This window comes from Coregonus clupeaformis, chromosome 31, assembly GCF_020615455.1.
Source record: "Coregonus clupeaformis isolate EN_2021a chromosome 31, ASM2061545v1, whole genome shotgun sequence".
Lineage (NCBI taxonomy): Eukaryota > Metazoa > Chordata > Actinopteri > Salmoniformes > Salmonidae > Coregonus > Coregonus clupeaformis.
The window spans coordinates 37142917-37160851 of NC_059222.1; the positions used below are offsets into that span (position 1 = coordinate 37142917).

At 40.9% G+C, this 17935-nt stretch overlaps 1 protein-coding gene across 7 annotated transcripts in view; it reads right to left on the reverse strand.

The window, feature by feature from the left end:
* Positions 1 to 5515: 5515 nt before the first annotated feature.
* LOC121547110 (muscular LMNA-interacting protein) overlaps positions 5516 to 17935 on the reverse strand; it is a 47918-nt gene continuing 35498 nt past the window's right edge. For 6 of the 7 annotated variants that reach the window (XM_045209884.1, XM_045209883.1, XM_041858220.2 and 3 more), the window contains 2 exons: positions 8860 to 8913; positions 5516 to 6559 (listed from right to left, as the gene is read on the reverse strand). In XM_045209884.1, coding sequence (XP_045065819.1) covers positions 6344 to 6559; positions 8860 to 8913 — 270 coding nt within the window. In that variant the 3' untranslated portion in view covers positions 5516 to 6343. The remainder of the gene's footprint in view (positions 6560 to 8859; positions 8914 to 17935) is intronic. The other variant, XM_045209885.1, reaches the window with a different exon arrangement.

Here is a 17935-nt window from a genome sequence, read left to right on the forward strand (position 1 = left end):
CGATAGTTAAATATGGCTCCCAATCAGAGACAACCAGCTGACACTCGTTGCCTCTGATTGGGAGTCACTCAGGCCAACATAGATATACAAAACATAGACTTACACACCCTGGCTCAACATAACATAGTCCCCAGAGCCAGGGCGTGACAGTTATTTTCTACTCCCTATATATATAGCCATGTTATTTTCTACTCCCTATATATAGCCATGTTATTTTCTACTCCCTATATATATAGCCATGCTATTTTCTACTCCCTATATATAGCCACGTTATTTTCTACTCCCTGTATATAGCCATGTTATTTTCTACTCCCTATAAATATAGCCATGTTATTTTCTACTCCCTATATATATAGCCATGTTATTTTCTACTCCCTATATACAGTGGGGAAAATAAGTATTTAGTCAGCCACCAATTGTGCAAGTTCTCCCACTTAAAAAGATGGGAGAGGCCTGTAATTTTCATCATAGGTACACGTCAACTATGACAGACAAAATGAGAAAAAAAAAATCCAGAAAATCACATTGTAGGATTTTTAATGAATTTATTTGCAAATTATGGTGGAAAATAAGTATTTGGTCAATAACAAAAGTTTCTCAATACTTTGTTATATACCCTTTGTTGGCAATGACACAGGTCAAACGTTTTCTGTAAGTCTTCACAAGGTTTTCACACACTGTTGCTGGTATTTTGGCCCATTCCTCCATGCAGATCTCCTCTAGAGCAGTGATGTTTTGGGGCTGTCGCTGGGCAACACGGACTTTCAACTCCCCTCCAAAGATTTTCTATGGGGTTGAGATCTGGAGACTGGCTAGGCCACTCCAGGACCTTGAAATGCTTCTTACGAAGCCACTCCTTCGTTGCCCGGGCGGTGTGTTTGGGATCATTGTCATGCTGAAAGACCCAGCCACGTTTCATCTTCAATGCCCTTGCTGATGGAAGGAGGTTTTCACTCAAAATCTCACGATACATGGCCCCATTCATTCTTTCCTTTACACATATCAGTCGTCCTGGTCCCTTTGCAGAAAAACAGCCCCAAAGCATGATGTTTCCACCCCCATGCTTCACAGTAGGTATGGTGTTCTTTGGATGCAACTCAGCATTCTTTGTCCTCCAAACATGACGAGTTGAGTTTTTATCAAAAAGTTCTATTTTGGTTTCATCTGACCATATGACGTTCTCCCAATCCTCTTCTGGATCATCCAAATGCACTCTAGCAAACTTCAGATGGGCCTGGACATGTACTGGCTTAAGCAGGGGGACACGTCTGGCACTGCAGGATTTGAGTCCCTGGCGGCGTAGTGTGTTACTGATGGTAGACTTTGTTACTTTGGTCCCAGCTCTCTGCAGTTCATTCATTAGGTCCCCCCGTGTGGTTCTGGGATTTTTGCTCACCGTTCTTGTGATCATTTTGACCCCACGGGGTGAGATCTTGCGTGGAGCCCCAGATCGAGGGAGATTATCAGTGGTCTTGTATGTCTTCCATTTCCTAATAATTGCTCCCACAGTTGATTTCTTCAAACCAAGCTGCTTACCTATTGCAGATTCAGTCTTCCCAGCCTGGTGCAGGTCTACAATTTTGTTTCTGGTGTCCTTTGACAGCTCTTTGGTCTTGGCCATAGTGGAGTTTGGAGTGTGACTGTTTGAGGTTGTGGACAGGTGTCTTTTATACTGATAACAAGTTCAAACAGGTGCCATTAATACAGGTAACGAGTGGAGGACAGAGGAGCCTCTTAAAAAAGAAGTTACAGGTCTGTGAGAGCCAGAAATCTTGCTTGTTTGTAGGTGACCAAATACTTATTTTCCACCATAATTTGCAAATAAATTCATTAAAAATCCTACAATGTGATTTTTAGGATTTTTTTTTCTCAATTTGTCTGTCATAGTTGACCTGTACCGATGATGAAAATTACAGACCTCTCTCATATTTTTAAGTGGGAGAACTTGCACAATTGGTGGCTGACTAAATACTTTTTCCCCACTGTATATAGCCATGTTATTTTCTACTCCCTATATATAGTCATGTTATTTTCTACTCCCTATATATGGCCATGTTATTTTCTACTCCCTATATATATAGCCATGTTATTTTCTACTCCCTATATATATAGCCATGTTATTTTCTACTCCTTATATATAGCCATGTTATTTTCTACTCCTTATATATAGCCATGTTATTTTCTACTCCCTATATATATATAGCCATGTTATTTTCTACTCCATGTATATAGCCATGTTATTTTCTACTCCCTATATATAGCCATGTTATTTTCTACTCCCTATATATAGCCATGTTATTTTCTACTCCCTATATATAGCCATGTTATTTTCTACTCCCTATATATAGCCATGTTCTTGTCTACTCATTATTTATATTCGTTATTCACTGTGTGTTTATGCCTCGTGTCACTATTTCAATAGTTTCATAGTTTTTATCTTATCTTTAACTGCATTGTTGGAAAAGGACTCATAACTAAGCGTTTCACTTTTAGCCTACACCTGTTGTCTACGACGCACGTGTCAAATACAATTTGACTCGATTTGATTCTGAAAATGTTACGTCTGTCGGGAAGCTGTGGGACGAAAGGATTATGAGGAACAATTATACCGGTGTGCTGGTTTTTACATCACTGATTATTTGGATGAATCGGGATTTTATAAAGTTACAAGAACAGATCGTACATCATATATAGTCAGGGTGTATCTGATTGGATGCTGAAGAGTAACAAAAGGACGAATTCGAGGCAGAAAGGAGTGATGTCGAGTATTACATTGACTAAAGAGTCCAGACATTAAACAATTAGCGGCCTATTCACAGTTCCCAAACAGTCTAATAATTTCTGTTTGAATCCTTCTGCATCAGACGAGGTTAATGAATTGTTAGTGACCTAAAGCTCTTCTCCAGAGGGATGGTTTGAGGTAAGGTAATTTAGTTATTTTGAGCACAATTATGCTGTGTTCATGAAATCTCGTAAATTCGTAAAAACGAGCATATGGGAAAAATCCACTTAAACCCCCCTCCAACTTGTAATTACTAGTGGGTAACTCGTCTATTATCACTGTGCTCCGACTTCTCCCACATGCTGAACTCCGACGTCACATACTAAGGAAATTACCTTGATAACAGCATTTTCAGCAGAAAATATATTACATATAAAATATACTCGGTGTACATTAGATATACAATCAACACACGCTGGTTGACTTGAGTGAGGATGTATGATGGCCTCTATGTGGTCCACTGTAACTCAATTGGTAGAGCATGGCGCTTGTAACGCCAGGGTAGTGGGTTCGATCCCCGGGACCACCCATACGTAAAAATGTATGCACACATGACTGTAAGTCGCTTTGGATAAAAGCGTCTGCTAAATGGCATATTATTATTATTATTATGATCTGTAATACCACGTCTATAAATAATATTTTTCTCCTTCAACAAAGATGAATTAGCTGAGTTAGCATTTCACATATTAAAGGTAGAACTAGCGATACAGATGCAGAAAGTAAACCGCATAGTGGGTCAATTTCCGCAACAACTAAGAGCGTTGAAGTGTGAGGCTCAACTTCTCTGTTTTGGTGCCCTGGCTACCACGCTGTGAACAGCGTGAAGTGAACCCGTGCACAAGCGCAAATACTGCGTGTGACTGTTTGTCTTGCATCTCGCTCATCTCAAAATCTGTGGTGCTGCTTGTGGCAACGTGATTTCGCTGAGTCTACCTTTAACATGTGCAATTGTACCTGTCCATCATTTTGAATGTAGCAGTCCAAACTAAAAGATTGGTTTTAATTATATCAACAACACCTTTCTTGAATTTCAAACGGAAGTTGAAGTTCACACTTCATCTTTCTCTGTGATTCTAGTGTCACTGTTGACAACTTTGTTGGATTTCTTGAATGTCTGTTCAGAAGTTCTCTATCGTAGAATGCTAATTTTTAAGGCCTATCGTCATGAAAGAAAACTGCTGAATGGATCTGAGAGACGCTTGATAAGCCTTCAGAGCAAGGCCCACAGGTGATTTTATTTGGACATAAAAGACTGTAAAAACACCAGCAAATCATCTCCAGGTGATTTACATTTTGGAAATCTATTCCCAAGTATCCCCATGCACAACAGAGAGACACTTTTGTATATATAGTGTATGTGGACACCCCTTCAAATTAGTGGAATCGGCTATTTCAGTCACACCCGTTGCTGAAAGGTGTATACAATCGAGCACACAACCATGCAATTTCCATAGACAAACATTGGCAGTAGAAGGGCCTTACTAAAGAGCTCTGTGACTTTCAACGTGGCACCGTCATAGGATGCCACCTTTCCGACAAGTCAGTTCGTAAAATGTTGTTAAAGCTGCCCTGGTCAACTTTAAAGGCTCTTACATTTACATTTACATCATTTAGCAGACGCTCTTATCCAGAGCGACTTACAAATTGGTGCATTCACTTATTGTGAAGTGGCAACGTCTAGGAGCAACAATGGCTCAACCGCGAAGTGGTATGGCCACACAAGCTCACAGAACGGGACCACCGAGTGCTGAAGCGCGTAGTGCGTAAAAATCGTCTGTCCTCGATTGCAACACTCACTGCCGAGTTCCAAACTGCCTCTGGAAGCAACATCAGCACAATAACTGTTCGTCGGGAGCTTCATGAAATTGGTTTCAATGGCTGAGCAACAGCACACAAGCCTAAGATCACCATGCACAATGCCAAGTGTCGGCTGGAGTGGTGTAAAGTTCGCCGCCATTGGACTCTGGAGCAGTGGAGACGTGTAAAGATTGTTGGAGGAGGAATAATTGTCTGGGGCTGTTTTTCATGGTTCGGGCTAGGCCCCTTAGTTCCAGTGAAGGGAAATCTTAACGCTACAGCATACTCCATATTAATGTCCATGATTTTGGAATGAGATGTTCGCCGAGCAGGTGTCCACATACTTTTGGTCATGTAGTGTATATGTGATAGTATACAAATGTAAGCAAGGTTTGAAATTATTATATTTTTGTCAAATATTATATCTGTTTGGGCTTCTTGCAGTCAATTTGCAGTGTGCAAATTATTTGTAAATATTTTCGGCCCCCTGACCATCCACTCAAGAAAATAATTGGCCAGTGGCTGAATCTAGTTGATGATCCCTGCTTTAGAGATTGCAATTCTCCGTGGATGTGAGCAGTTTTGTTTGGGAATATTGAGGATTGACTGAAAAAATATGAGGGAAAAAGTCAATTTTAACATGCATGATGTAATCAGAACTAAATATAGTAGCAACTATGATCGCCACTGTAATTAACTTGATCTAGGCTTCTTGTCTGGAGAAATGTGTCCACAGTTATGTAATGAACTATAATTTAGTTAATTGTATGTAGTGCATAGTATTGACAACTCTGAAGTTTGAAGTGGGTAGAGAGATACTGAGAAGTAGAATAACATGTACAATTTGGCAAAATGAAAAATGTTTCAATGAGTTCTGTTCTGGGTCTGTACAAATGAATCACAGGTACAACACCAACACCCCACACTCATAGATGTACTTGCAATATGTATCATAAAATGTTTATTCTCATGTATTTTACAATGTCAGTAATCAAACAAACTTTTTGAAAAGATTACAAAATGTTTTATTCAATGTTGGAACAAGTTAATTTATCCCAAAATACAAATCAGAATGATTAAATAATTATAATCAATCAGTTCAAAAAGTATTATCTTTCCTCCCAGCGGTGCATATAGTTTCACAATCTCCAGAACATTTTTGCATTTCATAAATGTTTATACAATAGCAAAAGCAGTTGAATTTATTGCATACTGCCACATCTGCTAATAATGATCACAAGTCCTCTTTGTCAATACTATAGGGAATGACTCTCTGTAACACTTTATTTTAAAGGTCCGTAATAAAGACATTTATAAACTATTTATAATGTGATTACAAACCGTATGCCCACCATTTATTAATCATTATTCCCATATTTGTAAATGTTAGTAAGTTACTCACAAATGTGTATATATATATTTCCTTAAATATCCTGTGTTATGTACTTATTATTTTACCTGGTGCTGCTGGAACGTCTACCAATAGCATGCCCATCTTTTTGTTAGAAATTACACTGGTCACTCAAAAACATTTATAAGGTATTTGTAAAGCATAAATAGCACTCACTTTAGATTAGGGGCTGCAAACATACTTTACTAATGATTAGTAAATGATGTATTAATGTGGGAGCAATGATTAATAAATGGTGAACTCACACTTTAAAAATGCCTTATAAATGGTTTATTACAGAACCTTAAAATAAAGTGTTACCTTACTCTCTACACCTTTCTGTTTTGTCACCCATTTATCTCACAAACAACTTAAATGTGCGTCTCAAAGGCTTCCATCTTTACATTGGTAGGGTTGAAAGAGGTCGCACCACCTTGCCAGGATCCATCTTTTGCAGGGTCAGATTCAGTGATCAGCAGTGAAGAGATTGAGATGTTGTCTTCCTCTTCTGTTGTTGAGTTACTCTCGCTTGTCTTCTCTGTGTTCAATGCCAGGTTGCCAGAGCTTACGTTGCCACCTGCCCCGATCTTTCCCAAAAGACAAAAATATTATGTTACTGTTGAAAAATGGTTGTCAGTGTCTGTGCCAATGAGAAAATAATTATGAGCTGTGAATTCAGTTACTCTGAAAAACTACTGAAGATGTTATAATTGATTAGTAACATTCTTGTTACAGTTTACCAGACTGTAATATGAACAGACTTGAGTCTGCAGTTGAATGTGTTCCAAATGTTTATCCTCACAGCCAGCATCTTAGGACACCGCAATGTGTGGTGGTATTTATTGTCACAGACCTACAGTAATTGACAATTATAGTCATTGATTGGACAGAGCTCCAATTCACCTGCTCTCACAGAACCAAATCCATTGCAAATGGAAAAGCATTCACAGAAAATAAGCAAGGACTTCCAGAATTGCAGTTTTGTTAGCAACATTTTGTTTGGACGTTATATAACCATTTCATCTATTAACTCCAATATGGGGTGAGAGCTACTGAAGACTCGTTACAGAGGACTGAAAAATACTTCTGTATTTTTTAAACCTCACATTTTGAACTTGACGTGTCAATGTATGGTCCATACATGCATGATAAACCATCTGTAGTCATCTCCTAGAATATGAATCGCCTAAATCCCTACATTTAATTCATGTAAGATTGACGTGATATACAGTTGAAGTCGGAAGTTTACATACACCTTAGCCAAATACATTTGGACTCAGTTTTTCACAATTCCTGACTCAGTTGTAGCTCAGTTGACTAAAATGTAGAAATGAATGAGTAGGTGTGTCCAAACTTTTGTCAGGTAGTGTAGGTTACAATGTTTTGGGCTGTACATTTGATTGTGTTATAGGAACAACAGAGAAAGGTTGTTTATAGTTACAACAGTTTGTACAACAGACAAAGACATCCGGTCATGTGCAGAGGGAGCAGGGGCAGACTGGGACAAGAATTCAGCATTTTATCCACACCAGCCCACAGCACTGCGCGCACCACCAACTCACTGTGACCAAATCATGGTTTTAGCCGCCTCAAAATGTTACGTTTTGAGTGAGGTGACAATGTAGAATGAGCTCTTTCTACGTTTATAGGCAACCTTTCAGTTTTTTATGATCCATGATCTTGGCTGTCTACCTGATGACAGTCAGAGCAGGTCTCTTTGCTGATGCCGCGTTTGACTTTGAATGTGAGCATGCATGACCTCAGCTCAGCCTATCAGAAAACCGGGCCAGCCCATCTTGGTAGGGGGGCCGGCCGTTGCCTACTGATCAGCCAAAGATTTCCTGACGCACCGCCCCCCGGTGGTGAAGGTAGGCAACATTACCTCCTCCAAACTGATCCTCAACATGGGGGCTCCACAAGGGTGTGTCCTCAGTCCCCTCCTGTATTCTCTGTATACCCACGTCTGCGTGGCCTCACACAGTTCCAACTCCATCATCAAGTTCGCTAACAACACAACAGTAGTAGGCCTGATCACCGACAACGACGAGACAGCCTACAGGGAGGAGGTAGGCACTCTGACAGCATGGTGCCAAGTAAACAACCTCTCACTCAATATCAGCAAAACAAAGGAGCTGATTGTGGACTTCAGGAGGAACCAGGCTGAACACGCCTCATCTTCATCAACGGGACCGCTGTGGAGACGGTCAAAAAGTTCAAGTTCCTCAGCGTACACATCTCCGAGGAGCTGAAATGGTCAAACCACACGGACATCGTGGTGAAGAAGGCACGACAGCAACTCTTTAATCTCAGGAGGCTGAAGAAATTCGGCCTGTTCCCGAGGGGCCCTCACAGTGTTCTACAGGAGCACCATCGAGAGCATACTGTTGGGCTGCATCACAGCCTGGTGCAGCAACTCCACCGCCGCTGACCGCAAGGCTCTACAGAGGGTGGTACACTCAGCCGAATGCACCATTGGGTGCACACAGCCCTCCAGGACACCTAAAACACCAGGTGTCACAGGAAGGCCAAGAAGATCATCAGGGACCTCAGCCACCTGAGCCACGGCCTGTTCTCCCTGCTTCCATCACACAGGAGCATCATGGCTAAAACTAACAGACTGGCCAATAGCTTCTACCCCCAGACCATCAGGCTGCCGAATAGCTCAGGCTCCCCCCCTCGGAGCTTAAGTATAACTGTACACTGCAACTACATTAGCTATGAATTAGTATAACGATTTGAATATATTCAGTTGTGCATTCTAAATACAAGGCTATTATGTCATAATATTACAAACCATTCAACATTGTCAGACTCCCCACTATGATTGCTGAATGGGTTGTTTAATGCAGGGACTCAGAACAGAGTCTCAATAGATGTTATATGTTACCTTTTTGGACATCAGCGCCTCATTCTCATGGATTGTCACAATGGGGTGAGTAGACTTTTTCAGTTTTGGCATCCAGAGTAGAACCACGGACCAAGAACAGAACGGCAAGATAAAGAACAAATAATGAATAAGGGGTTCCTTCAAATTGAATCTTGAAATATTCAAACACTGTACTCTCTTCATTATAACCCAACAGATAGATTTATAATGGTTACAAAGAAAAGGTAACATGATACTCTCATACATGAAAAATACATGCTCCATGAGTATGTTGGAAACACCTGTCTGTGACCTAGAAATTGGATCCATACCCTTCTTTGCAGCTTGAGTCATAATTGTATTGTCACTGGTGATCTTTCTGCCTTGGGGTGACTAGGATAGTGGACACGACTTAAAATAAAACACCACTACGAATTGTGGAATTCTTAATAGCACAAATACCCTTCAAGAGATGTTCGCCATATCAAAACATTGGCCTCCAGTTGGCTATTCTGTTTACCTGTGCTTCTACTTAGAGTGGATAGTTACCTTAAGAAGAGTTAATGTACCTGCAGATTGACTGTAACGGTTTAGTGCTGGCTAGTGTAATGTCCTCCCGAGTGGCGCAGTGGTCTAAGGCACTGCATCGCAGTGCTAGCTGGTTCAAATCAAGGCTCTGTCGTAGCCGGCGCACAATTGGCCCAGCGTCGTCCAGGGTAGGGGAGGGAATGGCCGGCAGGGATGTAGCTCAGTTGGTAGAGCATGGTGTTTGCAACGCCAGGGTTGTGGGTTCGATTCCCACGGGGGGCCAGTATGAAAAATGTATACACTCACTAACTGTAAGTCGCTCTGGATAAGAGCGTCTGCTAAATGACTAAAATGTAATGTAAAATGAATAAGTGGTTATTTTGCTGTATGATGTAATGAATATAACAAATAACAATGAACCTGTGGTGAGGGAGCGAAACAAAACCCATGATGAAAAGGATCTCCGTGTGACTGGTTTATAATAAACAGCAAAAATATTACCAGACCCAGTGGGCAAAATGTGGAAACCAATACTTGAATTGATATCAAACATCTACTCTTTGTGTTTGCATCACTCTGCCTGCTGCTTGATCCAAAGATACTCACAAATTGTATTTTGTGACAAATGGGAAAAATGTGTCTGTGCCGTGGAATACTCAAGCCCACATGACACAAGGGGAGAAAAAATTGTAATGAATGTCAAAACCATAAGTGACTACCTTGAAATGTCAAATACTTTGAAATGTCAAATCAGAGGAGAGACATTTGTGACAGAACTCACTCAATGTCTATATATATATAAACTCCATACTACGTTTCATGTTTTGTGTTATACTGCATTCTCTGATATGATCCTGTCTGTTTAGACTGTTTGTAGTTGCCATTTCTTGATTACTTTTACAGCCTTGCTTTGTGTCCGAGCCTCCCAGATTGAAAACAGTGTTTATTGTGTCAGTCATTGACATTTCAAAACCATCCCTGATGTTTTCACAGAGACACAATATACTTGTAAGTGCTCACTGTCATGACATCTCCTTCTGATATTGTGATTGTTTTCTCACTGTCTGTGGGATTTCATGCTGACTTTGATACCACATTATTAAGGGATAAACTCTATTCAGATCAAAACAAATATCTGCATCAGACATTTTAGTCAGCTTTATAAAATAGTTGGTTCTTTTAGTTTTAACAGTATAGTTTTAGATACACATGATAGGATTGATTTATAAGACCTAGTTGTATTTGTGGCTTCCGACAGTGCAAAATATACGTACAGTACAAGTCAAACGTTTGGACACACCTACTCATTCAAGGGTTTTTCTTTATTTTTACTATTTTCTACGTTGTAGAATAATAGTGAAGACATCAAAACTATGAAACAACACATATGGAATCATGTAGTAACCAAAAAAGTGTTAAACAAATCAAAATATATTTTATATTTCAGATTCTTCAAAGTAGCCACCCTTTGCCTTGATGACAGCGTTGCACACTCTTGGTATTCTCTCAACCAGCTTCATGAGGTAGTCACCTGGAATGCATTTCAATTAACAGGTGTGCCTTCTTAAAAGTTAATTTGTGGAATTTCTTTCCTTGTTAATGCGTTTGAGCCAATCAGTTGTGTTGTGACAAGGTAGGGGTGGTATACAGAAGATAGCCCTATTTGGTAAAAGACCAAATCCATATTATGGCAACAACAGCTCAAATAAGCAAAGAGAAATGAAAGTCCATCATTACTTTAAGAGATGAAAGTCAGTCAATACGGAACATTTCAAGAACTTTGAAAGTTTCTTCAAGTGCATTCGCAAAAACCATCAAGCACTATGATGAAACTGGCTCTCATGAGGACCGCCACAGGAATGGAAGACCCAGAGTTACCTCTGCTGCAGAGGATAAGTTCATTAGAGTTACCAACCTCAGAAATTGCAGCCCAAATAAGTGCTTCACAGAGTTCAAGTAACATACACATCTCAACATCAACTGTTCAGAGGAGACTGCGTGAATCAGGCCTTCATGGTCGAATTGCTGCAAAGAAACCACTACTAAAGGACACCAATAAGAAGAAGAGACTTGCTTGGGCCAAGAAACACGAGCAATGGACATTAGACTGGTGGAAATCTGTCCTTTGGTCTGATGAGTCCAAATTTGAGATTTTTGGTTCCAACCACCATTTCTTTGTGAGATGCAGAGTAGGTGAATAGATTATCTCTGCATGTGTGGTTCCCACCGTGAAGCATGGAGGAGGAGGTGTGATGGTGTGGGGGTGCTTTGCTGGTGACACTGTCTGTGATTTATTTAGAATTCAAGGCACACTTAACCAGCATGGCTACCACAGCATTCTGCAGCGAAACGTCATCCCATCTGGTTTGCGCTTAATGGGACTATCATTTGTTTTTCAACAGGACAATGACCCAACACACCTCCAGGCTGTGCAAGGGCTATTTGACAGAGAAGGAGATTGATGGAGAGCTGCATCAGATGACCTGGCCTCCACAATCACCCGACCTCAACCCAATTGAGATGGCAGAGTGAAGGATAAGCAGCAAACAAGTGCTCAGCATATGTGGGAACTCCTTCAGGACTGTTGGAAAAGCATTCCAGGTGAAGCTGGTTGAGAGAATGCCAAGAGTGTGCAAAGCTGTCATCAAGGCAAAGGGTGGCTACTTTGAAGAATCTAAAATCTAAAATATATTTTGATTTGTTTAACACTTTTTGTTACTACATGATTCCATATGTGTTATTTCATAGTTTTGATGTCTTCCCTATTATTCTACAATGTAGAAAATAGTAAAAATAAATAAAAACCCTTGAATAAGTAGGTGTGTCCAAACTTTTGACTGGTACTGTATATTCACGGCTCATGAATAAGAAATTAAATAATTACTCTTAATTGCTAATAACTATAAGGTATGGTCCTTCCTTCCTGCACATATACACTCTAACCTTGTGTTCTGACTTCCATCTTGTTGCTACGCTAGCACTTAATGTGAAAAAAATGTGTAAAATAAGACCATGTTATAGGGTAACCTTAACTACCAGTTGAGTGTTTGAAAGGTTTTTATGCGTTGAATTAGATGGAGATGGGATCGGAGAAGAGATTGGACACACTGGGGATTAGAAATTGAATGTGAGACAGAGATTGGCTCTGACAGGAATTCTCAAGGTAACAACAGTGGATGATGCAGACTCCGGTCACTTTATTAGGCCTGGTAAACAGCTGACAAGTGTTCCAGAATGTTTCCAGTTTCCTAAATTAAAAACCTTCTTCATGTATGTGCCAAAATGACTCAAGAAGAGATTATGTATACATGTTTGGTTATGTCATACCAGTAGTTGGTTTTCTTTGTATTGTTCAGTTGGCAATCATTCATAGTCAACCGGAAGTATACCGCCCAAACATACGCGTGTGGATGATGGAAAGCCGTGAGGTGAGTGTGAAATTGCTTTTGCCTAGCTACTGCACCCAGTTAAGGTCCGGTTTCTGAAGCAATCATTTGTAATTATGCGGCTGCCCCTGTTTGAAGTGGTTAGTTTTGTCTGCCAGCTGCCTACGATTGATTACATTACAAATGTAAGATCTTAATTTGAGCCAGTTTGCTACAGCAGGAAAATAATCCTGCAGCAACAGGAAATGTGAATAATGTGGATTATAATACATTTTAAAACATTGTAGGGATTGATACATTTTTCGTTAGGGCAAATAAAATCTCTGTCCACTCACTTCTCCTGTGATAAATCTCTCTATCCGTATTGTTTGGTTTTATCCCTTTTATACAAGGTTTGTAATAGACCGACACCAACCAAGTTGACTGAATGATAAGCTATCCATTACAAGAGGATGGTTTGACTGAATATGGTTTGACTTGAAGCTGGATGAGGCTAAAACGTTGCACCATAATGATGCCTGCTGCGATGTGAATACCTGCTGTTTGCATTGGGAGTTGAGTCAAGAAAGTTTGAGATTCTATCATTTCCCCAAGCAGATACCTTTAGTCTCACAGCAAGTCTACCTAGCGTCACACAAGGGGAGTGCTATACATATTTAGACATTCAAATAATGTCAGTAAGTCTTGATTGGATTAAAAGTTGTGAATAAATTATTTGCTTGGCATTAATATCAATATTAATATACTGTATATATATTTCCAAAACGCTATATCCACCAATTTTTCACATTTGTGTTTTTTCATCAGAAATGGTTGCTTATAGGTGTGTAAAATATGACTGTCTTCAGATTTTTTATTCACAGATTTTAGATGTGTATGAAAATTTGTTTTTTTTACAAATGCTATGTATCCATTTTTTTTCTGGAATGGAATGTTTGTATTCTGTATATATTGACTGTGATATGTGGTTGTCTCACCTAGCTATCTTAAGATGAATGGGTTGACCCTTGTATTTTATTTTTGCACTGTCTCTATGCACACTCACAAGACTACACACTCAAACACACTGACACTCCAACACACACTCAGTTCATTTGCCTCCACACACATAACATGCACACACATTTATACTGACTCTACACACACACACAAGATGGCGTAGCAGTGCGGTCGTGTATTCTGTAGTGTGCTCGTGTAAATAGCCTGTTTTTTTGTCTTTTTCGTATGTATTTCTCAATCTCACTTTTCATCCTTCAACTAAATATACTTTCCTGGAACTCGCCTCACCCAATGTGGAACGGATTCTATTATTTCTTATACCTTTTTATCTAGAACCGGCTGAAACTAGCCAGCTAACTAGCTACTTGCTAGCTACTTGCTATTAGCCATCGTCAGCGGTTTTCACCATTGTCCGTGCCCTGCACTACCTACCAGCCAGCTCTAGCCTGGACAATTATCGGCCAGTCTGCACAGCGCGCTATCGACCCAGAACATATCGGATTTTCTGCCGGAATCACTGAATCACTGGACCTTTAACACTGGATCATTGCAACTAGCTAGCTGCAACCGAATGGATGTTGTTGTTGGCTAATCACCACTGTCCCGAAGCTAGCACCAGTTAGCCTTGAGCTAGCCTCGAGCCAGGCCCATCTCCCAGCTATCTACCTCTCTGTTAACCGGACGGGACCTCCTAGTGTTGACATGGAGCCCCGCCGATCCATCACGGCTGGTCTACCGACGTAATCGCCTGATGTGGTTTCAACAGGCTCCCCGTTGCGACGACCACGAAGATCCATCTGCTAGCCCCGGCCCGCTAGCACACGCAATCAACAGCCTTGCCTCCTGCTCGCCTGTGCCGTAGCAGCCACCGAACTGCAGCCATCGAACTGCTCCCGGACTCACCTATTGCTGTTCACTGGACCTTATGATCACTCAGCTACACAGCTGATGCCTGCTGGACTGTTCCTTTACACGGTACGCCATCCTGTTTATCTGTCCTGTTTATCTGTTTAGCCTCAGCCCAAACTTTTGTCGCCATTACCAGTTGTTGTCTTAGCTCTCTCGAATAACACCTGTGATTGCTTTATACCTCTCTCCCATGTCAATATGCCTTGCCTATTACTGTTTTGGTTAGTTCTTATTATACAATTTCACTGTAGAGCCCCCAGTCCCACTCAACCTGCCTCAGATAGCTCCTTTGTCCCACCCCCCACACACGCGGAGACCGGCTCAAACGGTTCCTCCAGTGATGCTATCTCTTTCATCGTTACCCAACGCTTAGGTTTATCTCCACTGTACTCATATCCTTCCATATCCTTGTCTGTACATAATGCCCTGAATCTATTCTACAACGCCCGGAAATCTACCCCTTTTATTCTCTGTACCCAACGCACTAGAAGACCAGTTCTTAAAGCCTTTAGCCGTATCCTTATTCTACTCCTCCTCTGTTCCTCTGGTGATGTAGAGGTTAACCCAGGCCCTGTAGCCCCCAGTATCACTCCTACTCCCCAGGCGTTATCATTTGTTGACTTCTGTAACCGTAAAAGCCTTGGTTTCTTGCATGTTAACATCAGAAGCCTCCTCCCTAAGTTTGAGTTATTCACTGCATTAGCACACTCCGCCAACCCTGATGTTCTAGCAGTGTCTGAATCCTGGCTTAGGAAGGCCACCAAAAACTCTGAAATGTCCATCCCCAACTACAACATTTTCAGTCTAGATAGAACTGCCAAAAGGGGCGGAGTTGCAATCTACTGTAGAGATAGCCTGCAGAACTCTATCATACTATCCATGTCTGTGCCCAAACAGTTTGAGCTTCTACTTCTAAAAATCCACCTTTCCAGAAATAAGTCTCTCACTTTTGCCACTTGCTACAGCCCCCCCCTCAGCCCCCAGCTGTTCCCTGGACACCATATGTGAATTGATTGCCCCCCATCTATCTTCAGAGTTCGTACTGCTTGGTGACCTAAACTGGGATATGCTTAACACCCCGGCCGTCCTACAATCTAAACCAAATGCCCTCAATCTCACACAAATTATCAAGGAACCTACCAGGTACAACCCTAAATCCGTAAACATGGGCACCCTCATTGATATCATCCTGACTAATTTACCCTCTAAATACACATCCGCTGTCTTCAACCAGGATCTCAGCGATCACTGCCTCATTGCCTGCGTCCGTAATGGGTCCACGGTCAAACGACCACCCCTCATCACTGTCAAACGCTCCCTAAAACGCTTCAGCGAGCAGGCCTTTCTAATTGACCTGGCCCGGGTATCCTGGATGGATATTGACCTCATTCCGTCAGTAGAGGATGCCTGGTTGTTCTTTAAAAGTGCTTTCCTCTCCATCTTATATAAGCATGCCCCATTCAAAAAAATCAGAATTAAAAACAGATATAGCCCCTGGTTCACCCCAGACTTGACTGCCCTTGACCAGCACAAAAACATCCTGTGGCGTACTGCATTAGCATCGAACCGCCCCCGCGATATGCAACTTTTCAGGGAAGTCAGGAACAAATATACACAATCAGTTAGGAAAGCAAAGGCTAGCTTTTTCAAACAGAAATTTGCATTCTGTAGCACTAACACTGTAAAGTCCATGGAGAATAAGAGCACCTCCTCCCAGCTGCCCACTGCACTGAGGCAAGGAAACACTGTCACCACCGATAAATCTACGATAATCGAGAATTTCAATAAGCATTTTGCTACGGCTGGCCATGCTTTCCACCTGGCTTCCACTACCCCGGCCACCAGCTCTGCACCCTCCGCTGCAACTTTCCCATGGATGTAGTCTATCACAGTGCCATCTGTTTTGTCACCAAAGCCCCATATACTACCCACCATTGTGACCTGTACGCTCTCGTTGGCTGGCCCTCACTACATATTCGTCGCCAATCCCACTGGCTCCAGGCCATCTATAAATCTCTGCTAGGAAAATCCCTGCCTTATCTTAGCTCAATGGTCACCATAGCAACACCCACCCGTAGTATGCGCTCCAGCAGGTATATCTCACTGGTCATCCCCAAAGCCAACACCTCCTTTGGCCGCCATTCCTTCCAGTTCTCTGCTGCCAATGACTGGAACGAACTGCAAAAATCTCTGAAGCTGGAGATGCTTATCTCCCTCACTAACTTTAAGCATCAGTTGTCAGAGCAGCTTACCGATCACTGCACCTGTACACAGCCCATTCTTTAATTAGCCCACCCAACTACCTCATCCCCATATTGTTATTTATTTTGCTAATTTGCACCCCAGTATCTCTATTTGCACATCATCTTCTGCACATCTATCACTCCAGTGTTAATACTAAATTGTAATTATTTTGCACTATGGCCTATTTATTGCCTTACCTCCATAACTTGCTACATTTGCACACACTGTATGTAGATTTTCTATTGTGTTTTTGACTGTATGTTTTGTTTATTCCATATGTAACTCTGTGTTGTTGTTGTTTTTAATCGCACCGCTTTGCTTTATCTTGGCCAGGTCGCAGTTGTAAATGAGAACTTGTTCTCAACTGGCTTACTTGGTTAAATAAAGGTGAAATAAAAATAAAATAAAACACACACACCCACATACAATCATCATATACGTGGCTGCTACTCTGTTTATCATACAGTATATGTTGCACCTCACCTTACCCCTATACACATCTACCTCTATCACTCCAGTATTCCTGCACATTGTTCATATAATATTAGAACTGACCCTGTATTTAGCTTCTTACTTTCTCATGTTCTTTGTATTTCCTATTCTTATTTCTTGTTTTTGTTCTACCTTGTGTTATTTTTAGATTACTGCATTGTTGGGTTTAGAGCTTGCAAGAAAGGCATTTCGCTGTACTTGTGCACATGACATTAAAACTTGAAAACTTGAAACTAAGACCATCTGCTAAATGACTAAAATGGCAAATGTAAATGTTTTACATACAGCTCTCATATTAATGTTTTTTTATTTTTTATGGTGACCATTTTTTAAATGTTGATGTCACAAATGTATCATTTGTACAAATGTAGTTATTTTGTTACATTTGACTTTGTAAAACCTAGCAGTACTATTTATTTATTTGAGAGTAAGGTGGATATATAGCGTTTGGCAAAAAAATATGATTATTTGTCTCTGAAATTAAATCATCAAATGATAGATTTTAATTAGATAGTGAAAAAACACACCAATCTCGTTCA